The following is an 18,741-nucleotide window of genomic DNA, read 5'->3' on the forward strand; positions in this document are numbered from 1 at the left end:
AACATTTGCGAAAAATGGAAAACATTGAAAATATCTCATGACAAAAAAAAAATCATCCTCTTCCAAATAAAGATCTTTTTCTTCTCTTTTTTCCATCAGAAAAGCTTTTAGTGTGCAAAATGTCGACGGCTTTGATTTCTTCTCCCAGGGGGCTGGGATGCACCCACCTCTCTGCTCCAGGAGGATGGGTTTTCAGAAAGCTAAAAATCACTGTGCGGAGATACCAGCACCATTACCTCCACGTCCATCTCTCTTGTGACCCGCCCCGTGTCCCCGCCAGACCTGCAGCAGGGTGGGAGGTCCCCAGGGAAAGAGGTGGCATGGCCAGCCCGTGGGCGAGCCCTTCCCCACAGGACCGCAGCCTGCCTGCCCGGGAAGGGGGAAGAAAGCCCAAAGGTATTTGGTCACTAGCGTCATGAGTTCCCATTCGTTCTCAGCCCATCACAAACAGAGGAGGTCTGCAAGGCTGCAGATAGAGAAGTGCGTGATTTCAGCGGAGCAGCAAGCGGAGGCGTTAGAGGTTGTCGTACATGCGTAGCGTCTTCTCCAGCTGCTGGCTGACACGCTGGTAGAAGACAATCTGCTGCTTTAAGTAGGACTGCATCATCCTCTTGAAGTCAGCCACGCGCCGCTCATGGAAGTGGTTCATCTCGGCTTGCAGGGCAAAGCCCACCACGCGGCAGCGCTTGCGGATCCCATCCGCCTCCTCCTGGTCCATCCGGCCCTCATCGCTCATCCGCTGGCTCTCCTTCACCTTCGCAAAGGCACCTGGCGAGGCAGGGGAAAGGGTGAGAGGCTGATGGATCTGTGTGTCCCTCCGTCTCCCTTCCCCTGGCACAGGCATCCCCGGGCAGCACTGGCGGGTCCCATCGCCCTCCGTGCCAGGGCACCAGCCTGGCCCCGCAGCCAGAGGTGCAGAGCTGCCCCACGTTAATGAGGGAGGGATCTGCGCGCTCCCAGGCTGTCATCTCCCCATGCCCATGAATCCCCATCCAGAAAAGACCAGGAGGCTTTTCCCTGTGGATTCTCACTTCCCCGATTCCTCTTCTGCCCCTAGGGGTCTGGGCTGCTGGAGGTGTGCCACTCAAGGCTCAGGGTGCAAAGCTAACTTGGGGCAGTGTGTGCCACCGTAGCCAAGCGCCCCGGCCAAGCCTGCCCTGCAAATGTTTGATGTCACCCCATGGATGGGGGTCAGGAGCAGCCCTGGAAGACCCCAGCCCGGGAGGTGGTGAATCTGGGTGTGGGAAGGGTGTACAGCGCCGGCTGGAGCTCGGCTGGGAAAGCATCTCCCTATCTCAGAGGCAGCTGATGCTCTGACACCAGTTTTTCCCCCTCCTTCCATTTATTTTTACAGCTCGGTTTCGAAAGAATCCTGCCTGGCTCCAGCCCTGCATTCCTGCCCCCTCATTAGCACAGAGGCTGTTTGCCTGAAAACAGGATCTGGCCCACAGCTCGCCAGGCTTTTTTCCCTTCTCTCTGCTCCTTGCCGGGAGCGCCGGACCAGGGGTTACGGTGCTCCCGCCGCTCCAGCCCTGCTCCCAGTGGAGAGGAGGAGGAGGAGGAGGAAGCAGCAAAGGTTGGAGGCCAAATCCTGCCTTCCGCTCTGCCCACGCGGCCTCCCTTCCGGATGGGATCCAGCCCCTCTTCACCCGCCGTGGTAAACAACGCGGGGAGGGAAAGGCAAGGAAGCAGCCGGGGCTGAATCGCACCCTTCCCTTCCCCCTTCGCCTTCCCAGCCTCCCCCAGGGGTGCAGAGCAATGCACGGACACCCCCAGATGCTCAGACACAGACAGACCTGTCTTCACCCCAGGGAAAACTCCCTGCCTCCCAAAATCCGGGCACGCCGGCACAGGCGTCCCCTCCCCGCTGCGGGCAGCCGGGCTGGGAGGAGCGCGTGGACTTTGGCCCCACTCTCACACCCGACTCCCTGTCTGCGTCACACCCCGTTGACTGGGTGCAAAGGGACACCGAGCCCTGCCTGCCTGCTGCCCTCCCCAGAAAGGGCAGAGCAGACACCTCTTGCCCCCTCTCCTCCCTCCTGACCCCCCCAAATACCCAGGGGACCTGCGAGCACAAGGGGATGCAGGGAGCCTGGATGCCCCGGGGGTGCTAAACCCACCCATCCTGGGCTCAGAGGGGGAGGGGTGTACTCTTGAAGAGTTTGACCCCAGTTGTCCCCAGAGGGTCCAGCATGTCCCCCCTGGACAGAGTGCAGTGAGACTGGTGGGAAGAAGGGACACGTGCATATCCCGCCTGCCCTGCACCCTGCCCTTGGCCCCTCTGACCGACCCGAGGTCATGTCCCAGCCATCTCCCAGCCCTGGGGGAGAGAGTTCAAGCATCCCTGCTGGCCACCCAACCACTGCCTTGGCTGGGGAGGGAGCATGAGGAGGGACAAGCAGTGGTCGGTGGGGATGCGACACAGCCCCTCGCTCATGAGGTGCTGGGTAGGCCATCCTGGAGCCAACAGCAATGGTGCCGGCTCCTGGTCACAGCTCAGGGGGAGCGACACCTGCGCTGACCCCCACCAGCCAGTGCTTTGGGCAGCAGTTATGGAGTCCACGGCATCACTTGAGGCAAAATCTGATCCTGGACCTAACAGCCCTAGCAGCCTCTCCCAGGCTGGGGTGACCAGGGAGCTGTGCCAGCAGGGACCATGCTGCCTCCCTGGGAGCCACAGGCAATGGTTCCCATCCTTATCCCCATCCCCATCCTCATCCCCATCACTGCATAGCACAGGATTTCCTCATTGCATCCCCATCCCACTCTCTGTGCTGTTCCCACCCATGTGGGGCCATCACGCAGAAGAGGTCATCACCAGGGGAGAAGAAGTCACCCTTACCTTTCTGGAGGTGGATGATATCTGGGAAGTTGGAGAGGAGCCCTTGGTACAAAGAGAGAGTGTCCAGCATGAGGAACAGGTCGTTCTTGGGCTGCTCAGCGAACATCTCCCCCACAGTCTCGTATGTCTTGCCCGTGTGGGAGATGGCATTGTTGAGGGCATCCGAGCTGTAGGGGGGGTCCATGTGGAAGGAATGGCTGATGGCTTGGAAAGCATTGCCCAGCTTCTGGAACTCCTTCCGGAAGCCCCCCACGTGCTTGCGCACCAGCTCTGAGGCCACATTGGTCAGTTGCAGGACACTGTCATCCATCTTCTTGCTGAAGGCCTTGAAGGCGTCCACGCGGTCCTCCACATCCTGCAAGTCCTGGTGCTCCGTGGGGATCTGGATGGTGAGGAGGAAGCTGGCACCCACCATCTCATCCTTCTCTGCCCGGCGTTTGCCCAGCTTCCACTGCTTCTCGTCGCGGCAGCAGAGGAAGTGCTGGAAGCCCTCATACTGGGAGAGGACGGGGTGGCTGGTCATATGGTCCATCCAGAGGATCAGCCGCCGCTTACGCTTCTCGATGAAGTCCTCCTCGAAGCGCCCAGTGGCCTGCTTCTCAGGCAGATGGGGCACCGAGATGACCGTGAACTTGTGTAGAAGGCGGTTGTAGAGCCAGTCAAAGTGCTTGTACCGCCGGTAGACGGGTGAGTTGATGTTGCTAGGGGTCAGCTTGTAGGAGATGTAGCTCTTGATGCCCTTGAACTTGGTTTGTTTGGTTGGGTCCTCCACGGAGCAGATGAAGGGGTGGGGGTTTGCCCTCCACTGGGGACCTTTGGAGCCCATCTCGATGCAGTATGCTTCAGCAATCTTGGACATCAGGGGCACGTCACCCAGGATGAAGGCTTCCACCCCTGAGCGGACAAAGCAGGAGAAGCGGTTGAGATTCCTCCCCACCACACTGCCCCTCTTGGAGGAGCTCATGCTGTCCTGCCTCTCCAGTGACGGCTTGGGACAGTAACCGGCATGCTGGTGGTGGCCGTACGCTGCCGGGTACTGCAGGCTGGGCGAAGGGTGCCCGTTCGTGCCCGGCGTGCTCCGGGGCTCCTCCACCACCGTGCAAGCATCATCCCAGTCATCCCAGTCATCATCATCATCGTCCTCAAAACTGCCCTGGTAGGAGATGCCAGGGTTGGGGGGGTCTGTGTAGAAGGAGGATTCGTGGCTGGGGGAGCCGGCCGGGCTGCTGGAGTAGTCCGTGTAGTTGGAGCCCGACCGGGAGCGGAGGATTTCAACATAGGAGGCAGGGAAGAGGCCGGTCTCCCCACGGCTGTTTTGGCCCTGTAACCACCCGTCCAGGGAGTTCTCGCTGAAGATGACGAGCTCCTCGTTCTCCTGGATGCTGATCTCCTCTCTGTTTTCGCTCTGGAAGTTGTAAAGCGCTCTAGCTTTCAACGCCATGGCCGGTCCCGGGAAGGGGGGGGACACGGCGTAACGCAATCCCTGCAGCCAAAAAAAAAAAACCCCAGCGATACCGCAAGCTCACTCGGCACTGGGGCTGCCCTGCACTGTGGGAAAAGGCTTGGCTGGTTTCTCAGGGAAATAAAAAAAGTTGGAGAAGAAATCCCCTACAAGGTGACGCCAAGGTCTGCATGTCCAAGTAACCCCCGTGATCCCAGCGCCCCAGTTAAAAACAACATTCCCCGGTCAAGCAAGCGGCGTTTTCCTCACTCCTACGGGATATAAACCCTGGCCGGACCAAGAGCCGGGCTCTGCCATGTCCACGCAGGTTTTATCTTGCTGGGACGCTGATCCCACGGTTTCACTTTCCGGGAGGAAAAGATCCGGCTGCCAGCAAAGAAATAAATCCAAAACGCCTTTTCTTGGGGCTCCCGTGGATAAAACACCCCAATTTCCTCCCGCCGGCGGCTGCCAGTCGCTGGGTGCCAGGAAAGCACCAGGAACCCCAAACCCAGCCCAGCCTCCCAGAGATCCCAGCCCGGGGATTTTGCAATTCCTTTCCGGGCCGACTTTCCCGGTATTTGGTGGGTTTTTTGTTGTTGTTTTGGTTTCTTTGCCCTGAAATCCGCCAATCTCACGCAGGACGGAGGGGAAGGGCCCCGCAGGCAGGGCAGCACCGGGGCCGGTACCGGGGGCAGCCCCCGCCGCAACGGGGGGGGGGAGGGCCGGCGGCTGCCGGTGCCGGTGCGGGCGGCGGAGGGAGGAGGGAGCCCGGCCCGCCGCGCCGCCGCTACCGGGGCCGGGGAACCGAGCGCAGCCGCGGCCCGGCCGGGCCGGCGCCTCCCGTCCCTCCGCGGAGCCGGCGGGCCGCCCTCTCCGCCCGGCCGGGCAGGGGGCCGGCGGGGCCGCCGCTCGCTGCCGCCGCCCGCGCTCGGGGCCCCGGGGCCGCTCTCGGTACCGCTGTCCGGTTCCGGTGTCGGCGCCCGCTGCCGCTGCGCGTTGTCGGTGCTGCTGCCCGGTGCCGGTGGCGGTGGCGGTGGCGGTGCCGGTGGCGGTGCCGGTGGCGGTGCCGGCGCCGGCGGTGGCGGTGGCGGGGCTGGCCGCCAGCCTCCCGTGACGCACGGCAGCGCCGAGCTCCCCGGTTCGCAGTCGGGGAGCCGCGGGGAGCGGCGCGGCAGGTCGCACGCTGCCCTCTGCAGGCAGCCGGCCCGGGGGGCACGGATCCCGCCCACGGCCACGGCCACGGCCCGGCCCGCGGGGGCACGGCTCCTGGCACCGGCTGCTCCCGCGTCCCTGACCGGGAATCGTCCCGGGTATCCCTGCCCGGGGTATGCTCTACGTGCCGGCACGGCGTGTCCCCCTGCATCCCTCCCTGCCCACGGTGTCGCCTCCATCGCTGCTCGGGATGGTCCCCCACGTCCCTGCCCGCCGTTGCGGGTGTGTGTGTGCGTGTCCCCCCGCCCTGTACGACCCCTCCATCCCTGCCCGGGGAGTCCCCTCCATCCCTGCCCGGGGTGTCCCCTCCAGCCCTACACCCGGTGGTCCCCGCGTCCCTGCCAGGGATGTACCCTACGTCCGTGCCCCGAGTGTCCCCGCCCGCTTCCCGGTCCCCGCCCGCCGGGAGGGGAAACTGAGTCACGGGGGGGGAGGGGGGGGGGAGATGCGCTGCCTCTGGCCAGGCGGGCACCCAGCCTCCGCGCCGCCAGGGGGCGCGGCGGGGCGCCTGCGGCACCGCTACCCCTCGCCGTCGGGCGGAAGTGCGTCATGGCGCGCGGCCGTCGGGCGGGCGTTGCCATGGAGGAGCTGAGCGCGGCGCTGGCGGCTGGCGTGGCCTTGGCGGCGCCCAACAGCCCGGCGGCCCCGCACCCCCGCCTGGCCGCCTACAAGGCCCGCGGCGGCCCGGGGCAGGCCGAGCGCCGCCAGCGCCTCCTCCGCCTCCAGAGAGAGTGAGTGAGCGAGCTCCGCTGGGGCTGGGGCCGGGGCCCCCGGGGAGGGGAGGCCCGGGCCGGGGGGCGCCGCTGGGGGCGGGCAGGCCCGGGCTGGGCCCGCCGGGCGGCCTGGGCTGTGGAGACGCGGCCCAGGGCCCTGGGTGTGGGGAGCGGTGGGGTGGTGGCCTGCCTCTCGCAGAGGGCAAGCCGGGCTGTTTCCTCCCCCCACCCCAGGAGGCGGCTGGACTACGTGAACCATGCCAGGAGGCTGGCAGAGGACGACTGGGCAGGGGTGGAGAGCGAGGGCGAGGAGAAGGAGGGGGAAGATGTGGAGGAAGAGGAGATGGACGTGGATGCTGGCAAGAAACTGCCCAAGCGCTATGCCAATCAGGTGAGGAGCTGCTTGCCGGCCCACGACGGGGTGCAGATGTGAACGAGGTGAGGGATGTGGGGTGGTTGAGGCTGGGCTGAGCATGGTGAGCAGCCATGCGCATCGAGGCTGAGAATAACATGTCCTGCCTGGCTTGGTGCTCAGTGAGGAACCGTGCCTCAGTTCTGCGCCTGCGATGTGCTGTGTTCAAATGGAGGACAGGCGGAGATGGGTTGCCTGTGTGCTTTGGGAGATTTCAGCTCAGCTAGCAGTGTTTGCATCCCATTGTGCAGCAGTCGGTTAAAGAATTCCATCTCTCCCCATGTCTGGGACACCAGGAAGGAAGAGAAACCTCAGCTGATGGGGTTTATCAGCCTTGGCTGCAGTGTTGGTCCTAAAAGACACACAGCCTTTCAGATGATCACAGCCAAACAGTCTATGAAGAGGTCAACTTGTGTGGGCTCTTTACTCCTAGTATTTAGAAATTTCTAAGCTCTGCCATGTGTTTATAAATAAATATAAACTGCTGGAGTGGGGACCGAGGTACAGAGGTACCCAAGTGAGGACTGTGAGCCCTGTGCTGTAGTCTGAAGCTTAGTCAGCAGCTGGGAAGCAAAGGAAAGACTTGGGGGAGAGTCTGTTATGCAAGTTGATTAGATAGAGGGAGGGAGCCCCTTTGGCACTGTAATGTGGGGTGACGAGCAATGCAAGTTGCCTCTGAAGCACCCAGTGTAGCCGTAGAAGCCAAGTCAAAACCTTCTTGCTGTGAGTTTTCTATTAACTTCAGGACAGTTGTTACTAATGTTTTGGTTTGTTTTTTTTTTTTCCCCTGGATTTCTCCATAGCTGATGCTGTCTGAATGGCTGGTCGATGTCCCCTTGGATCTGGAGCAGGAGTGGGTTGTAGTGGTGTGTCCCGTTGGGAAAAGGGCACTAGTTGTGGCATCCAGGGTAAGCGGCAGCAGTGGTAATGTCCCACCATTTGGTAAGGGACCTGTACCTGTTTCTCAACCAACATAAGATTGGCCCATGTGTCTTGCTTGACTTTTTTTTTTTCCTCTCTCATTTCCTCACAGGGCACAACAGCAGCTTACACCAAGAGTGGCTTCTGTGTCAACAGGTTCCCATCCCTGCTGCCAGGTGGAAACCGGCACAATTCAACGAGTGAGAAAGGTAATGGTGTGAGGAGGCTTTTGGGATACAGAGAGGAGAACTGCCTGCTTCTCCCTGTGAGCGTGTGTGCTGGCAGGCTCGGTGCTGCTCCTCCAGCTCCCTGGGTCCTTAAGCTGTGCAGGGAGAAGTTAGCTTCAGGCCTGTTTGTGTATCTCTGGGCATAACTAGACATGGACAATCTCAGATACTTTTATGCTAGATAAGAACATATTTTAATTAACTGCCTGGTTAACTCACACTCTTAAACCTCAACATCTTATCTGTCTTCCAACAGAAAGCTGTGTGCAGTGCCGTCTTTCTTACTAGCTCTTGCAGTTGCTTTGCTTGTCCTGAGGAGGGGTTACTGTTGAATATAAATGCCTTTTTCTGAAACATGCCTTTGCTTGATGTACCTCTGGCTGGTACCTTTGTAGCCTTGTTGGACTCCAAGTTAAAGGCTTTCTGTGGTCGCAGCTTCTGTTAGCAGAAGGGGATCTCTCTGCACCTCTCGGCCTTACATCAGGGAAGGCTTAATGCAGGAGAGATTTGATCTGGCAATTGCCTGTTGGGTTGGGCAGTCTCTGGAGCATGTCAGGACCTCCCTGTGTTTGTGTGCACAGTGTACTGCATCTTGGACTGCATCTACAATGAGGCAAAGCAGACGTACTATATCCTCGATGTGATGTGCTGGAGAGGACACCCTGTTTATGACTGCCAGGTACTGAACTTCCCCCCTCTGCCCTGCCCTCCCTTTTGTTCCCTGTTCTGTGAGCTGCTTTGCAGCCAGCACTGGACATAGCCCACTATGCAGTAGGATGGCTATTTCATCTAAGCACCAGCACCTTTACAGCTTGTGGGCTGCTGGCTACTGGAATAATTGGGTACATCTTTTGGGGGTATAGGGGGAAGTAGCAGAGTTTGGGCTGCTGGCTGGTTCTGCAGGTGAGGCTGAGTTTGTAAATCTCCCAGGCAAGTGCAGAGGAATGGAGATGCTCACCAGGTGCTGATAGGTGATGTGTGGTGGCTAGTCACTAAGTCTCTGCCTCCTTTCACAGACCGACTTCAGATTCTTCTGGCTTTTCTCAAAGATCCAGGAGGAGGAAGGGCTGGGAGAGAAAAGCAGGATTAATCCAGTAAGTTCTTTTGTACTGGGAGGAGAAGGAGGATGTGGGGTAAGCTCTCCTGTTCAGCAGGCTTCAGCACTTTCTTTCACAAGCAGAAGCTTTTTTTTCTTTTTTTTTCCCTCCGCACAGATCAGGCTTCAAAATGTACTTCTGATGAAATGGGATGCCGTGTTCAGGATGTAAATAGAACCACTGAGTATTGTAAATAAGTGCGGGGTTGGGTTTTTTTTTTCTTTCCCAGCCAAAGTGCCGAGGGAGATGAGACTGCAGGGTATCAACTAACTTCCATGCCGTTTTTAGCTTTCCCTTGAAACGCAATGGAAAACCAGTGCGGTTTCTACAGGGGCAGCGTTGGTCAGCAGCCTGACTACAATGGGACCTATTCTTGGGCTTATGAGGCAAGGGGAAAGACTTGTAAAGATTTAGCCTTCCCTCCTGCTTAAACTAATCATTGAAGTTGTCGAGATAGATGCTGGATTGCCACCCAGAGTCCCTGCTGAGCAAGGATAAAAAGGCTTGCAAAGACTTACACATGGAGGTCAGACCTAGAACCCACAGCAGCTTGGAAAGTGATTTTTGGGGACAGACATAAGAGATTTGGCAGCCTGGCTTACGGAGCAGAGTTTGCAAAGCGGGACCTGATTGCTGTGCGGCCCGTGTGTGTGCGCTCAGACGCAGCTAAGCAGAGCAGCTCCTGTGGCTTTGAGCAGATCAATCATAAATGAGGATGACTGCTCCTCTGCCAGCAGCTAAAGTATCTGTATTTGAAGAATACCCTGTTCTGACTGCAATGGGACTGTCTGGAAGACAGCTATCTAACGAAGCAAGGGGGTCATTTCAGTCTTCATTTCCTGGGTGGAAGATTTGCTTGGCTGAGCCAGCAGCCTGGAGCAGACGTCTGTCTGCTTTGCATCCTGCCCAGAGGTCATCATTTTCTATTTTGGTTAAAAGAGCATCTCAGGGTCAGCTCTCCTGAAAAGTGCTTCCTGCAGCCTTAGATGTGTGGAAAAAAGGTATCAGGAGCGTGTGGGAGCAGTGTGCTGAGTCTCTGCCATCCACATCTCTCATTAAATGCCAGAGTGGGTCATTTGGAACTGGGATGATAACATACCTGAAACAGATCTTTCTGGGCACTCTAGATATCATGCTGTCTGGACATCGTGGTGACAATCCCCTGGTCTTCTTTTAAAGGTCATCTTCTGTTACTGCAACGAGATTTGTAAAGTTGCAGCGATGTGCATGCTTTATCCAGCATTGCTGGCGGGGATTATCACTACAGACTTTTCCCATCCCATCCTCTCTGGTGGCTAGGGTGATTTTTGGTAGGTTTTCGTGCAGGCACTTCCAGTTATTTTAGTGGGATATGATCGGCACCGATGGACAGCTCGGTCCTGTCGTTTTGTCTCTAGCTCTGGGGTTTGCTTATGAATTGCTGTTCTGAATCGCATCGGAGGTCTGTCTGTCCCAACAGCCCATGGTAATCGCAGAGACCAGTCGCTGTGGAAAGAGTAAGGAATTGGGGATACCTGTCATGTTCCCTCTGACTTCCATCAGCTAGTGGTTGTACCTAGACCGTGGAGTTAATGGCCACCAGGGGACCTCCCTTTCAGGAGCTGGTCTAATCCTCTTTTGAGCCTATTTTTTCTTTTGGGCCCCCGATGCCCTGTGGCAGGAAGGCCAGCAGTTTAATGAAGTGGTCCCTGATTGAGATCTCCTCTCTGGTTGCTTTGTCTGATGCCTGTCTCTCTCATGCTGGATCTTGCACTGGGGGAAATCCTTCCTTAGCTACCTCCACACCAGTGATCGATTCAGTGACTTGTTCTGCTTTAGGCCATGCAGTTGTCTCTTCTTAACCCTCTCTTACTCTTTCAGTTCAAATTTGTGGGCCTGCAGAACTTCCCCTGCTCCTCGGACAGCCTGTGTAAGGTGCTGGCTATGGACTTCCCCTTCGAGGTGAGAACATGCAGGCAGGGGCCTGGACCTCAGCCTTAGAGACAGCCCTGCTACGCATCTGCCAGTGCTTGGAGAGAGGTGCATCCCCTTCGCTCGGGAACTGTGCTCTCCTGAGGCCTGCGGGAAGCTTGCTGAGCTGCGCTGTTGTTTCTCTGTATGGGGAACGGATGCCTTTTATGCACGTGGCTGATCTGTTACCCTCTCGCCAGGTACAGGTGGCGTCTCGCCAGGTACAGGTGGCGTCCCACCAGGTACAGGTGGTGTCCAACCAAACTAATTAGCAAGAGTTAAACTGTAGCATTCCCTGTGTTTGGGCTGCCTTTTTACTGCTGTTGACTGTTGTCTGAAAGAGCCCTTGGGGAAGAGAGGGCTGATACAGACACCCAGACTACCTCCAAAAGCAGCATAGCTCGCATTCACGTGGCAGCGTGATGGACAGCTGACTGGCTTAGGGCCAAAGCTGGTACTGCCTGCTGCCCCATGTGGGCTTGCGTGGATACAGGCATGAGGATCTCCACAGTGTGTTCCCTCACGTGGTGGTGTTTCTCCAGAGGTCTGTGAGGTGGGCAGTGGTGTCTTCCTCTGACCTCTGTCACAGGCTCTGTGTTTCCTTAGCCTAGCTACTTCCATCTGTCTATGTGCAAGGCACCCAGCTACCGTGTGTCTTGCGGGGAGGAAGGAGAAGGGTGGTGGTAAGCTCCTGACGGTTTCTGAGGGATTCGGGTGTTACTGGTGTGCACCTGAGATGTATGGGAGCTGGGGGCAGATGGCTGTAGCAGAAATGGCTGGGAGGGGTTCAGATGAGTCTGTCCTGCTGCCATTGGATCTTGTGGAGGGGATAGTACGAGCTCTGCTTTTTGCTTTGGTACAGAACCAGCAGCCTCCTGCCTTTGGCTCCTGCTGCTCTTGGCTCTCTGAGGTGGCTGGTCTCCCAGCAAGAGTGGCTGAACAGGACACCTGCATTTGCTTCAGCAGCTTTAGAAGTAGGTGCTGTTCAGGTCTCTCTGCTGAGCTGTGGGAGAAGGCCAGGACAGGCAACTCGATGTACCACCCAGTTCAGCTGTCTCTGGTTGTGAGCAGTGAGTCAGAGGCCCTTGTGAAAAAAGCTCAGGCTGCTTTGGGTGGCTATCCTGGCTGACTTGGCACTGAAGTGGAAGAGGATGGAGGAGGTGGTGGCATTCCAGCACAGCATTGGTGACAAACATCTGGGAGCCAGAAGCTCCTCTACTGGCTGCAGCAGTTCCTGCGGAGTGCCCAGTCTCAGCCCTAGATCAGGAGCAGCCTCTACAGAGGTTGCTTGTCCTGCTAAGCCAAAAGCCACATTGATTTGACTGTCTCTTGTGCTCTCCTGGCCCAAGTTAGCGATTAATGTAAGTGCAGGTTTAAATTTAAGGGACGCTAATTTGGCTGCGAGGGCTGACTTTGCCTTCTGCTTGTCAAAGCCAGGACAGTCATTAGAGTCGGAAAGTCCCAGCCCTTTGCTGGTCTTGCCAGGCCCCACTCTGAACACAGATCGGGGAGTGTTGAGAAGGCATCCCAGGTTTCCTACAGCTGGCTTGCTCAATTACAAATGTTCTGAGTGCCTCTGTAGAAACGCTAATTCCCGTATTTGCTGAAGAAAGCTTAATTCCTTCCTGAGGCATCTGCTCCCACGAGAAAAGGCTGAGGAGTATTGCCCCACTGCGGTCAGCGCAGAAACGTTTCAGCCTGTGAAGGAGACCATTGCGAAATGCCGGGGGAGGGAGATGGAGTTGATCAGACTCTCCCTTGTAATCCAGCTGTGATTTTCCCCCCAGGTTCTCTGGCCGATACATCGGGGTGCGACATGGTGTAATTTGGCTCAAAGCAGCCAGTAACCCCACAGAAACCCTGGTGCCGCTTCCAGGAATGAAGGGAGCTGTGGGTCTCGTCGTGATGTGCCACAAGAGGGAGCCCAAGAAATCCCCGTAAATAGCTTCCCCCAATAGCACATAAAGAAACTTTGCAGAAGGCAAAATACAGCCTTGCTTTAGATAGTAGAGTATAATAGAAGTCTCCTTATGCCTGGGCCCAGGATCCTTACGAGGATCTCGTGTGTGTGGTGGCCAGAGAGGTAGTCAGTACTTTCAGATCTGGGTCTTCAGAGTTAATCTGTAACCTTAGAGTTAGGACCTGATCCGCTATATTCAGTGGACTTTGGATCAGTTGACTGGCACTGGATTTGAAGTGGTTTTTGGAGTCGCTCTTAAGAGCTACTGTCCTACTCGCAGATCTGAGTAAAACAACGTTCAGGTTTCCACGAATTCAGGGGGAGACAAGTCTCTGAGAAACCCCAGTGTGAAGGAATGGGCGTACTGTTAAGCACCTAAAATCTGAAAAGCACAGCCGTGAAATGTGAAATCCTGCCAGGCCAGTTTCTCATCAGGTTTGGTTGTTTAGGGACAGTGTCGGCCCTTATTCTGATGTGGCTGGTGTCAGCATGGTGACTCAGGGTAGGGACCCAGCCAGCAAATTAAATAAACTGGAAGGACTATGGGAATTGCAGTAACTTGAGAGAAATCAGGGGAAGGAAGAACGTGACCTAACTCTCCACCAGGCTGAACTCCTTTGAATTCTCCAGCTTGGGGAAGATTTTTGGAGTGGTGTGGAAGGCAGAAGCCTTTCCAGGCTCTGATCTTTACCAAAACATTCCTGTGGGTGCCAGAGAATTCCCGTTGCTCACCAAGTGCTGTGCACCCACAGGAATGGGCTGGATGCGCAGGCGTGGTGCCGGGGTGCCGTGGAATTTGGCTCTTCCCAAGTCTTCCCAGGAGGCAGGGGGAGGGAGAAGCTTTGCACTTTAGATATTCAGAGGGTTACACAAGCTCATCATGGTGTTTACTGTTCCGGTTTTATGTTTTCCTCGCACAGGAATCCCCCTTTTTCTGGGATTATTTTGCAATATCTTAATGGTGACTGAGAATTATGGGCAGAGTAGTGCAAGAAGCTCTAACAGAGGTTAGTACTGGAGGTTAGCATCCATGGAGCAGAGATGGACATATGCTGCTCTTTGCTCAGCCTGGCTCGCAGTCCAGCATAGTAGCAGATATCACCTCAATCTGCTTGGCTCACCCATGCCTTAGCTCACTGCTGATATAGGTGCCATTCTGCTGTATATATTCTGGGGGCTGTACGCTTGGGGAGGGGCCTGGGAGCAATTCAGCCCGAGGTGGGCTCTCTTTCTCATCTCTTCTGCCCACTCAGCCACTTACTCGTAGGCAAATGGCCTTTTAAGAGCTTGCAAGGCTGAGCAAAGAGGAGCACCACCTCCAGCATTAGTCAGCCTGACAGCAGGATCTAACCTTGCAGAGTACACCCCTGGGAAGCTCAAGGAGAGGGGGGTAAAAATCCCTTAGCATGGTGGGGAAGCGGGGAAAATGTCAGCCAGCTGCAGTACTGCAGAGTGTGGAAATAGTAGCACAAGAGTTAGGGCCTAAACCTTCAAAGTCGTGAGTGCCCTTAACTGTCATTGATTGCTGGAGAAGTTCTCTCCTGGGAGACATAAAGAATTTATTTTGCATAAGCCAGCTGAAAGAGCTGTAGCAGTGTTACGAATCAGGGCTCCTTGGCATCATGCACTCTGGCTAATTACTCTCCAAATGTATGATTTTAAATAACCTTAATCCAGTAAAGTGGCCTTTCTGTGTGCTGCCTTACTCAGAAACCCGATGGCTTTTCTGCAGAAAGGGATCATAGCAACCAGAGGAAAAGTGCTGGTCTGTGCCGACATCAGGCTGAAATTGTTTGCCTTTGACGATTTAAAGCCATCCGGCAGTTGCTGGGCTTGCACTGATCTTTCAGGGCAGGAGCTCTGCAGGTTTCTTCTTTCCCTTCCGCTATTTATTGCACTGCTTGAGGAAAAATGATCCAGCTGGTAGTTTTGGCCTGTAAATGGAGAGCGGTGCTGTCGTCTGGCACTCTGTCATCCACCTGCAAAAGCCTCCAGCTCTGGCCTTCCATTCACGCTCTCTCCTTTTTACAGGTTGATGGACTTCTCTTCTATCACAAGCAAACCCACTATACCCCTGGCAGCACCCCACTGGTGGGCTGGCTCCGGCCCTACATGGTACCCGAAATCCTTGGGCTCACCGTGCCCACTACTGTGCTTACTGCCAAACCAGACTATGCTGGGCGTCAGCTCCAGCAGATCATTGAGAGCAAGAAGAGTAAAAAGCTGGCAGCGGAAGAGGGTCACCCAAGCAGTGCGGCGGCTGCGAGGAACGGACATTACGAGCTGGAACACTTGTCTACCCCTCAGCCAGCAAACTCTCCGGAGGGCCAGGATGAAGCAGTCAGCCAGATGGAGAATTAGGCTGCTGGGACAGACCGGCTGGGTAAGGAGAAAGCAAAAGGTTCCCTGCTTCTCACTGTCACTCACCCTCCCTGAGAGGGGGGCAAAGGTAATGATAGGATGGTTTTGTTTAAAGGGCACGAAAGTGGAATATCTTGCTCCAAGTGCCGCTGGATTTTTTTTTTTTTTTTTTATTCTTGACAGGGCTTCTGTGAGGCATTAACAGGATTGTCCGGTTCTTTGCTAAGGCAGTCGTGCGTTGGGAAACAAAATGATCTGTCCCCGCACTGCAGGGTTCCCGGTTCAGCTTCTGACCCTGCTTCTGTTAAAGCCTCTGGCAAAGCTCCAGCGTAGGAACAGTGCTCAGACCTCTGAGGTGCAGCTGCTGCTCATAACCCCAGCCCCGATGGCAGCCCCGGCCCCAGAAATCAGGGCATTTCAGCCTTTGATCCAGCTGTTTACCGAGGCCTTCTCAATGACAGTTTTGTGGTCAGTCCACTTCTAGTAACAAAAAGTTTGCAGCAGGCTGCTGTAAATCCGCAGGCTGGGCTTTCCACACCCACGTGTTACTGAGAAAAACTAAATTTCTTTGTATTGCAGCAGGCCCTGCCTCCAAGCACAGTGTTGTGCGGCACGAGCGCGGCAGAAGCCTGTACTTGAGGCTTTTCTCAGTAGGGGGAGGAAGGAATGGTTTCGCTCTGAAAAACGCTAGCATTGATTGTGCCAAATAAAAGGTTTCTCAGAAAGACAAATTCTTGAGAGTCTTCCTGCTACCTAAGGGTGGATACGTGCTGTGCCTCCCAAATAGGGATTGAAAAATCGGTTACAGCGCTAACTGGAGTGGAGGAAATGCTCCACGGGTTTGATTCTCCTCCACACATGGAGCTGCTTCAGTCCCTCCCTGCCACTGCCCCTCTTACCCAGCCCAAGCCAGCTTTGCGAGCACCGGCTGCTGCCTTTCCTCGGTTTTAGCGGGGATGAAATGATTGTACTCACCATCCCCAGGTTGTTTTCCAAAGGAAGATTAAAAGGCCAGAGCAGGACCACTCTTGCCAGGGGTGTGTGTGTGAAATATCAGGCTAAACACGGCGCTGGGGAGTCTCCTCCTGGCTGTCTATGAAAATGCCCCCGAGGGAGGGCCTGTATCCAGGAGGAGATACTGAGAGCAGGGATGGCTGCCTGCAGATAGCAGAGGCACTTGTATCCTGCCCTTGCACCCCCCATTTTTCCCAGAAAAATGCTTGTTTCTGTGCCAAGCGTGTGGGCTGCGTGCAATCATCTGACTGTGCAGCCGCTATTGATTATACCAGCGGGCAGCAGGAACTGTCCTAACTGTGGCCAGAGCTGGCTGTAGGAGGGGGCTGGCCTTGGCTCCCCCTCCCCGGGAGGGGAGGAAACAGCATCCCGGCTCCGCAACATTCGGATGTGGCCAAGTGTGCTGCATGCTTTTTCAAAAGTCTGCTTATTTTATTATTTTTATTTGGTTTGGGGCTTTTTTTTTTTTTTAAGCATGTGAAGGAACTGGCCTGGGGGAAGAGGACAAACACCTGGACTGCCTTGTCCTCCCCATCCCTTGAAGGCTCTGGGCTGCTCCGGCTGTGGGTTCCCCCTACGTTTCAGCTTCATGGGCTGGCAGAGGACCACAGGGAGAGCCCTGGCCAGGAGACCACATCCAGCTTCCTATCAGCGTAGTTTTCCTTACGTCAGGCAATTAAACCCGGAGGTGGGCAGCTGGATGTAAGATTTGTGCATCCCTCAGGGCTGAGAAGGCTGCAGCTCAGGTTACCACCTCCCTGCTGCCCTCCAGCAGACTTCCAAGGTCCTCCAGCCAAGGGATGGGAGTGGGCAGGAGAGAAAATACACCTGAAGAGGGGCTGCCTTCAGCTGCTTGCTCTGACCCGTGGAGGAGAGCAAGAGGGAAGCAACTGTAGCTTTCCACCGGCTCCAGATGATGCCGCATAGTTTCCCTTTTAAAAGCATGAGCTGGGCTGGAGAAATAAATATTTGCGTTACAATTCCTGTTGGAAACCAAAGGCTGTGTTTGGAGAGAGGGTGTTAAACGGAAGTCACCGGGGCCAACACAGTTTGCTGCTGTGACTTTTATTTGCTGGGTGCGATCCTGCTTCCAGCTGTTCCCTGCCCTGCTCCCAACTGGAACAGGCAGCAGCTTCAGCAGTGCCTGAGGAGGGGTCACCCCCCAGGGGTTCAATTTTAGTCTGGGCCAGGGGAGCTGAGCAGGCAGCTCAACCTGTAGAGGTGGCCTGGGGCTCTGGAGGACAGACAGACAGACAGCGCGCCCTTGAGCCCGCATCCAGCTCAGGGCTCAGCCGCTTCCCTCTGCCCTTTCTTCCATTTTCTTTGAGTTAGGTGCAAAGGCTCTGGCTGCGGGCATGTTGCCAATGCAGTCCTCCTTGGCTGAACAAAATGTCCCCCTGTCCTGGGGCCTGGCTTTTCGATGGGGCCGCTGCTTTGCGGCACAGAGCCCTGCTCCCCGGGATCCCCGCTCCTTCCCAGCGTCCCCTCCGGAGGAGCACTGGGGCTCTCCATCCAGGCGCAGACACCTGTGCCCAGCCGAGGAACGCTGAGGAGGGATTGTAGAGGAGGGACAGCAAAGAAACAGCTGGAAATCCCAGCCGCCTGTTTGCGCACCAGAAAGCTGCATGCCTGCCCCTCCTGCCCGTGGGGGAAGGCTGCGAGGCAGAGGCTGAAGTACCGGCAAGGGAGGATGCCGCTGCCACGAACTGCCGGGAAGGGCCAGCGGGAGAGGCGAGGAGGCTGCGGGGAGCTGATGCTCGGGGCAGGCTGACTGCTCCCGTCCTGGGGCCGCTGCTCACACAGTTTGGGGGTACAGCACACATCCCGAACAAAAAAAAAAAAAAAAAGACCGATTCTGAGCCCCGGGGAGCTTTGCTTGGCGGTGGGCTCGCACAAGTGCACAGCACGGCCTTTGGGCTTCCTCGCAGGTCCCTTCAGCGCCTGGGTGCGACGGTGTCCCAGGCTGGAAGGCAGAGCCCTGGGGGTCTTCGGGCGCCCTTTTCCAGGCCGCCCCTTCCTCGCCTCCTGGCTCGCCCTCCCCTCCTTCGCAGGCAGCGCCGCTGGATGCCGGGCAGGGCCGCCTGCCACCATTTTAGCGGCGGCAGCGGTGCTACGGCCCGCCGAGGCTGTAACCGGAGCCGAGGGATGCCGGGGAGCGCGACGCCCTCCCGGCAGCGCCGCGCCAGCCCGGGGCGGGGCGGGGAGAGGCAGGGCTCCGCCGGCTCCATCCCGGCAGCTGCCGCCGCCGCTGCCCCCGCCGCTGCCGGCCCGAGAGGCGGCGGCGCCCCCCGCCCCCCGCCGGGGAGGGCTTCCTGTCCCCCGCCTGCCCCTGGCCGCCCGCCCGCCCGCCTCCCGCCGGGGCCGGCCGAGGGGAGGGGAGCGAGGGGAGGGGGCTGCGGGCGCTTCCTGCCGCCGCCCCCGCCGGGGCAGAGCGGAGCGGAGCGGAGCGGGGCGGGGAGCTCAGCCCGGCCCGGCCCAGCCGAGCGGCGCTTCCCCGGGGCGAGCGAAACTTCCCGGGGGGCTGCGAGATAGATAGAGCGATATAAGAATTATTATTATTATTATTATTTGAATTCATTTTCAATTTT

At 57.0% G+C, this 18,741-nt stretch overlaps 2 protein-coding genes across 4 annotated transcripts; one reads left to right on the forward strand and one right to left on the reverse strand.

Annotated features, from left to right (window-relative positions):
* Positions 1–514: 514 nt before the first annotated feature.
* On the reverse strand, positions 515–4,283 carry SNX33 (sorting nexin 33). 2 transcript variants are annotated; one of them, XM_075714390.1, is made up of 3 exons: positions 3,109–4,283; positions 2,843–2,886; positions 515–768 (listed from the first exon to the last, which is right to left on the reverse strand). In XM_075714390.1, the coding sequence occupies exons 1-3, from the start codon at positions 4,281–4,283 to the stop codon at positions 515–517; spliced, it is 1,473 nt and encodes a 490-aa protein (XP_075570505.1). The 2 variants fall into 2 exon arrangements, with proteins under 2 accessions (XP_075570505.1, XP_009486385.2); XM_009488110.2 differs by having other exon boundaries at positions 2,843–4,283.
* A 1,764-nt stretch (positions 4,284–6,047) lies between these two features.
* Positions 6,048–16,649, forward strand: SNUPN (snurportin 1). Of its 2 annotated transcripts, XM_075713982.1 has the most exons (9): positions 6,048–6,229; positions 6,446–6,602; positions 7,427–7,531; positions 7,657–7,753; positions 8,353–8,450; positions 8,788–8,865; positions 10,729–10,809; positions 14,810–15,161; positions 16,628–16,649. In XM_075713982.1, exons 1-8 carry the CDS (start codon positions 6,048–6,050, stop codon positions 15,137–15,139), a joined length of 1,128 nt encoding a protein of 375 aa, XP_075570097.1. In that variant the 3' UTR covers positions 15,140–15,161; positions 16,628–16,649. The 2 variants fall into 2 exon arrangements, with proteins under 2 accessions (XP_075570097.1, XP_075570096.1); XM_075713981.1 differs by lacking the exon at positions 16,628–16,649 and having other exon boundaries at positions 14,810–15,866.
* The last annotated feature ends 2,092 nt before the right edge of the window (positions 16,650–18,741 follow it).

The sequence above is a fragment of the Pelecanus crispus genome, chromosome 7, assembly GCF_030463565.1.
Source record: "Pelecanus crispus isolate bPelCri1 chromosome 7, bPelCri1.pri, whole genome shotgun sequence".
NCBI lineage: Eukaryota > Metazoa > Chordata > Aves > Pelecaniformes > Pelecanidae > Pelecanus > Pelecanus crispus.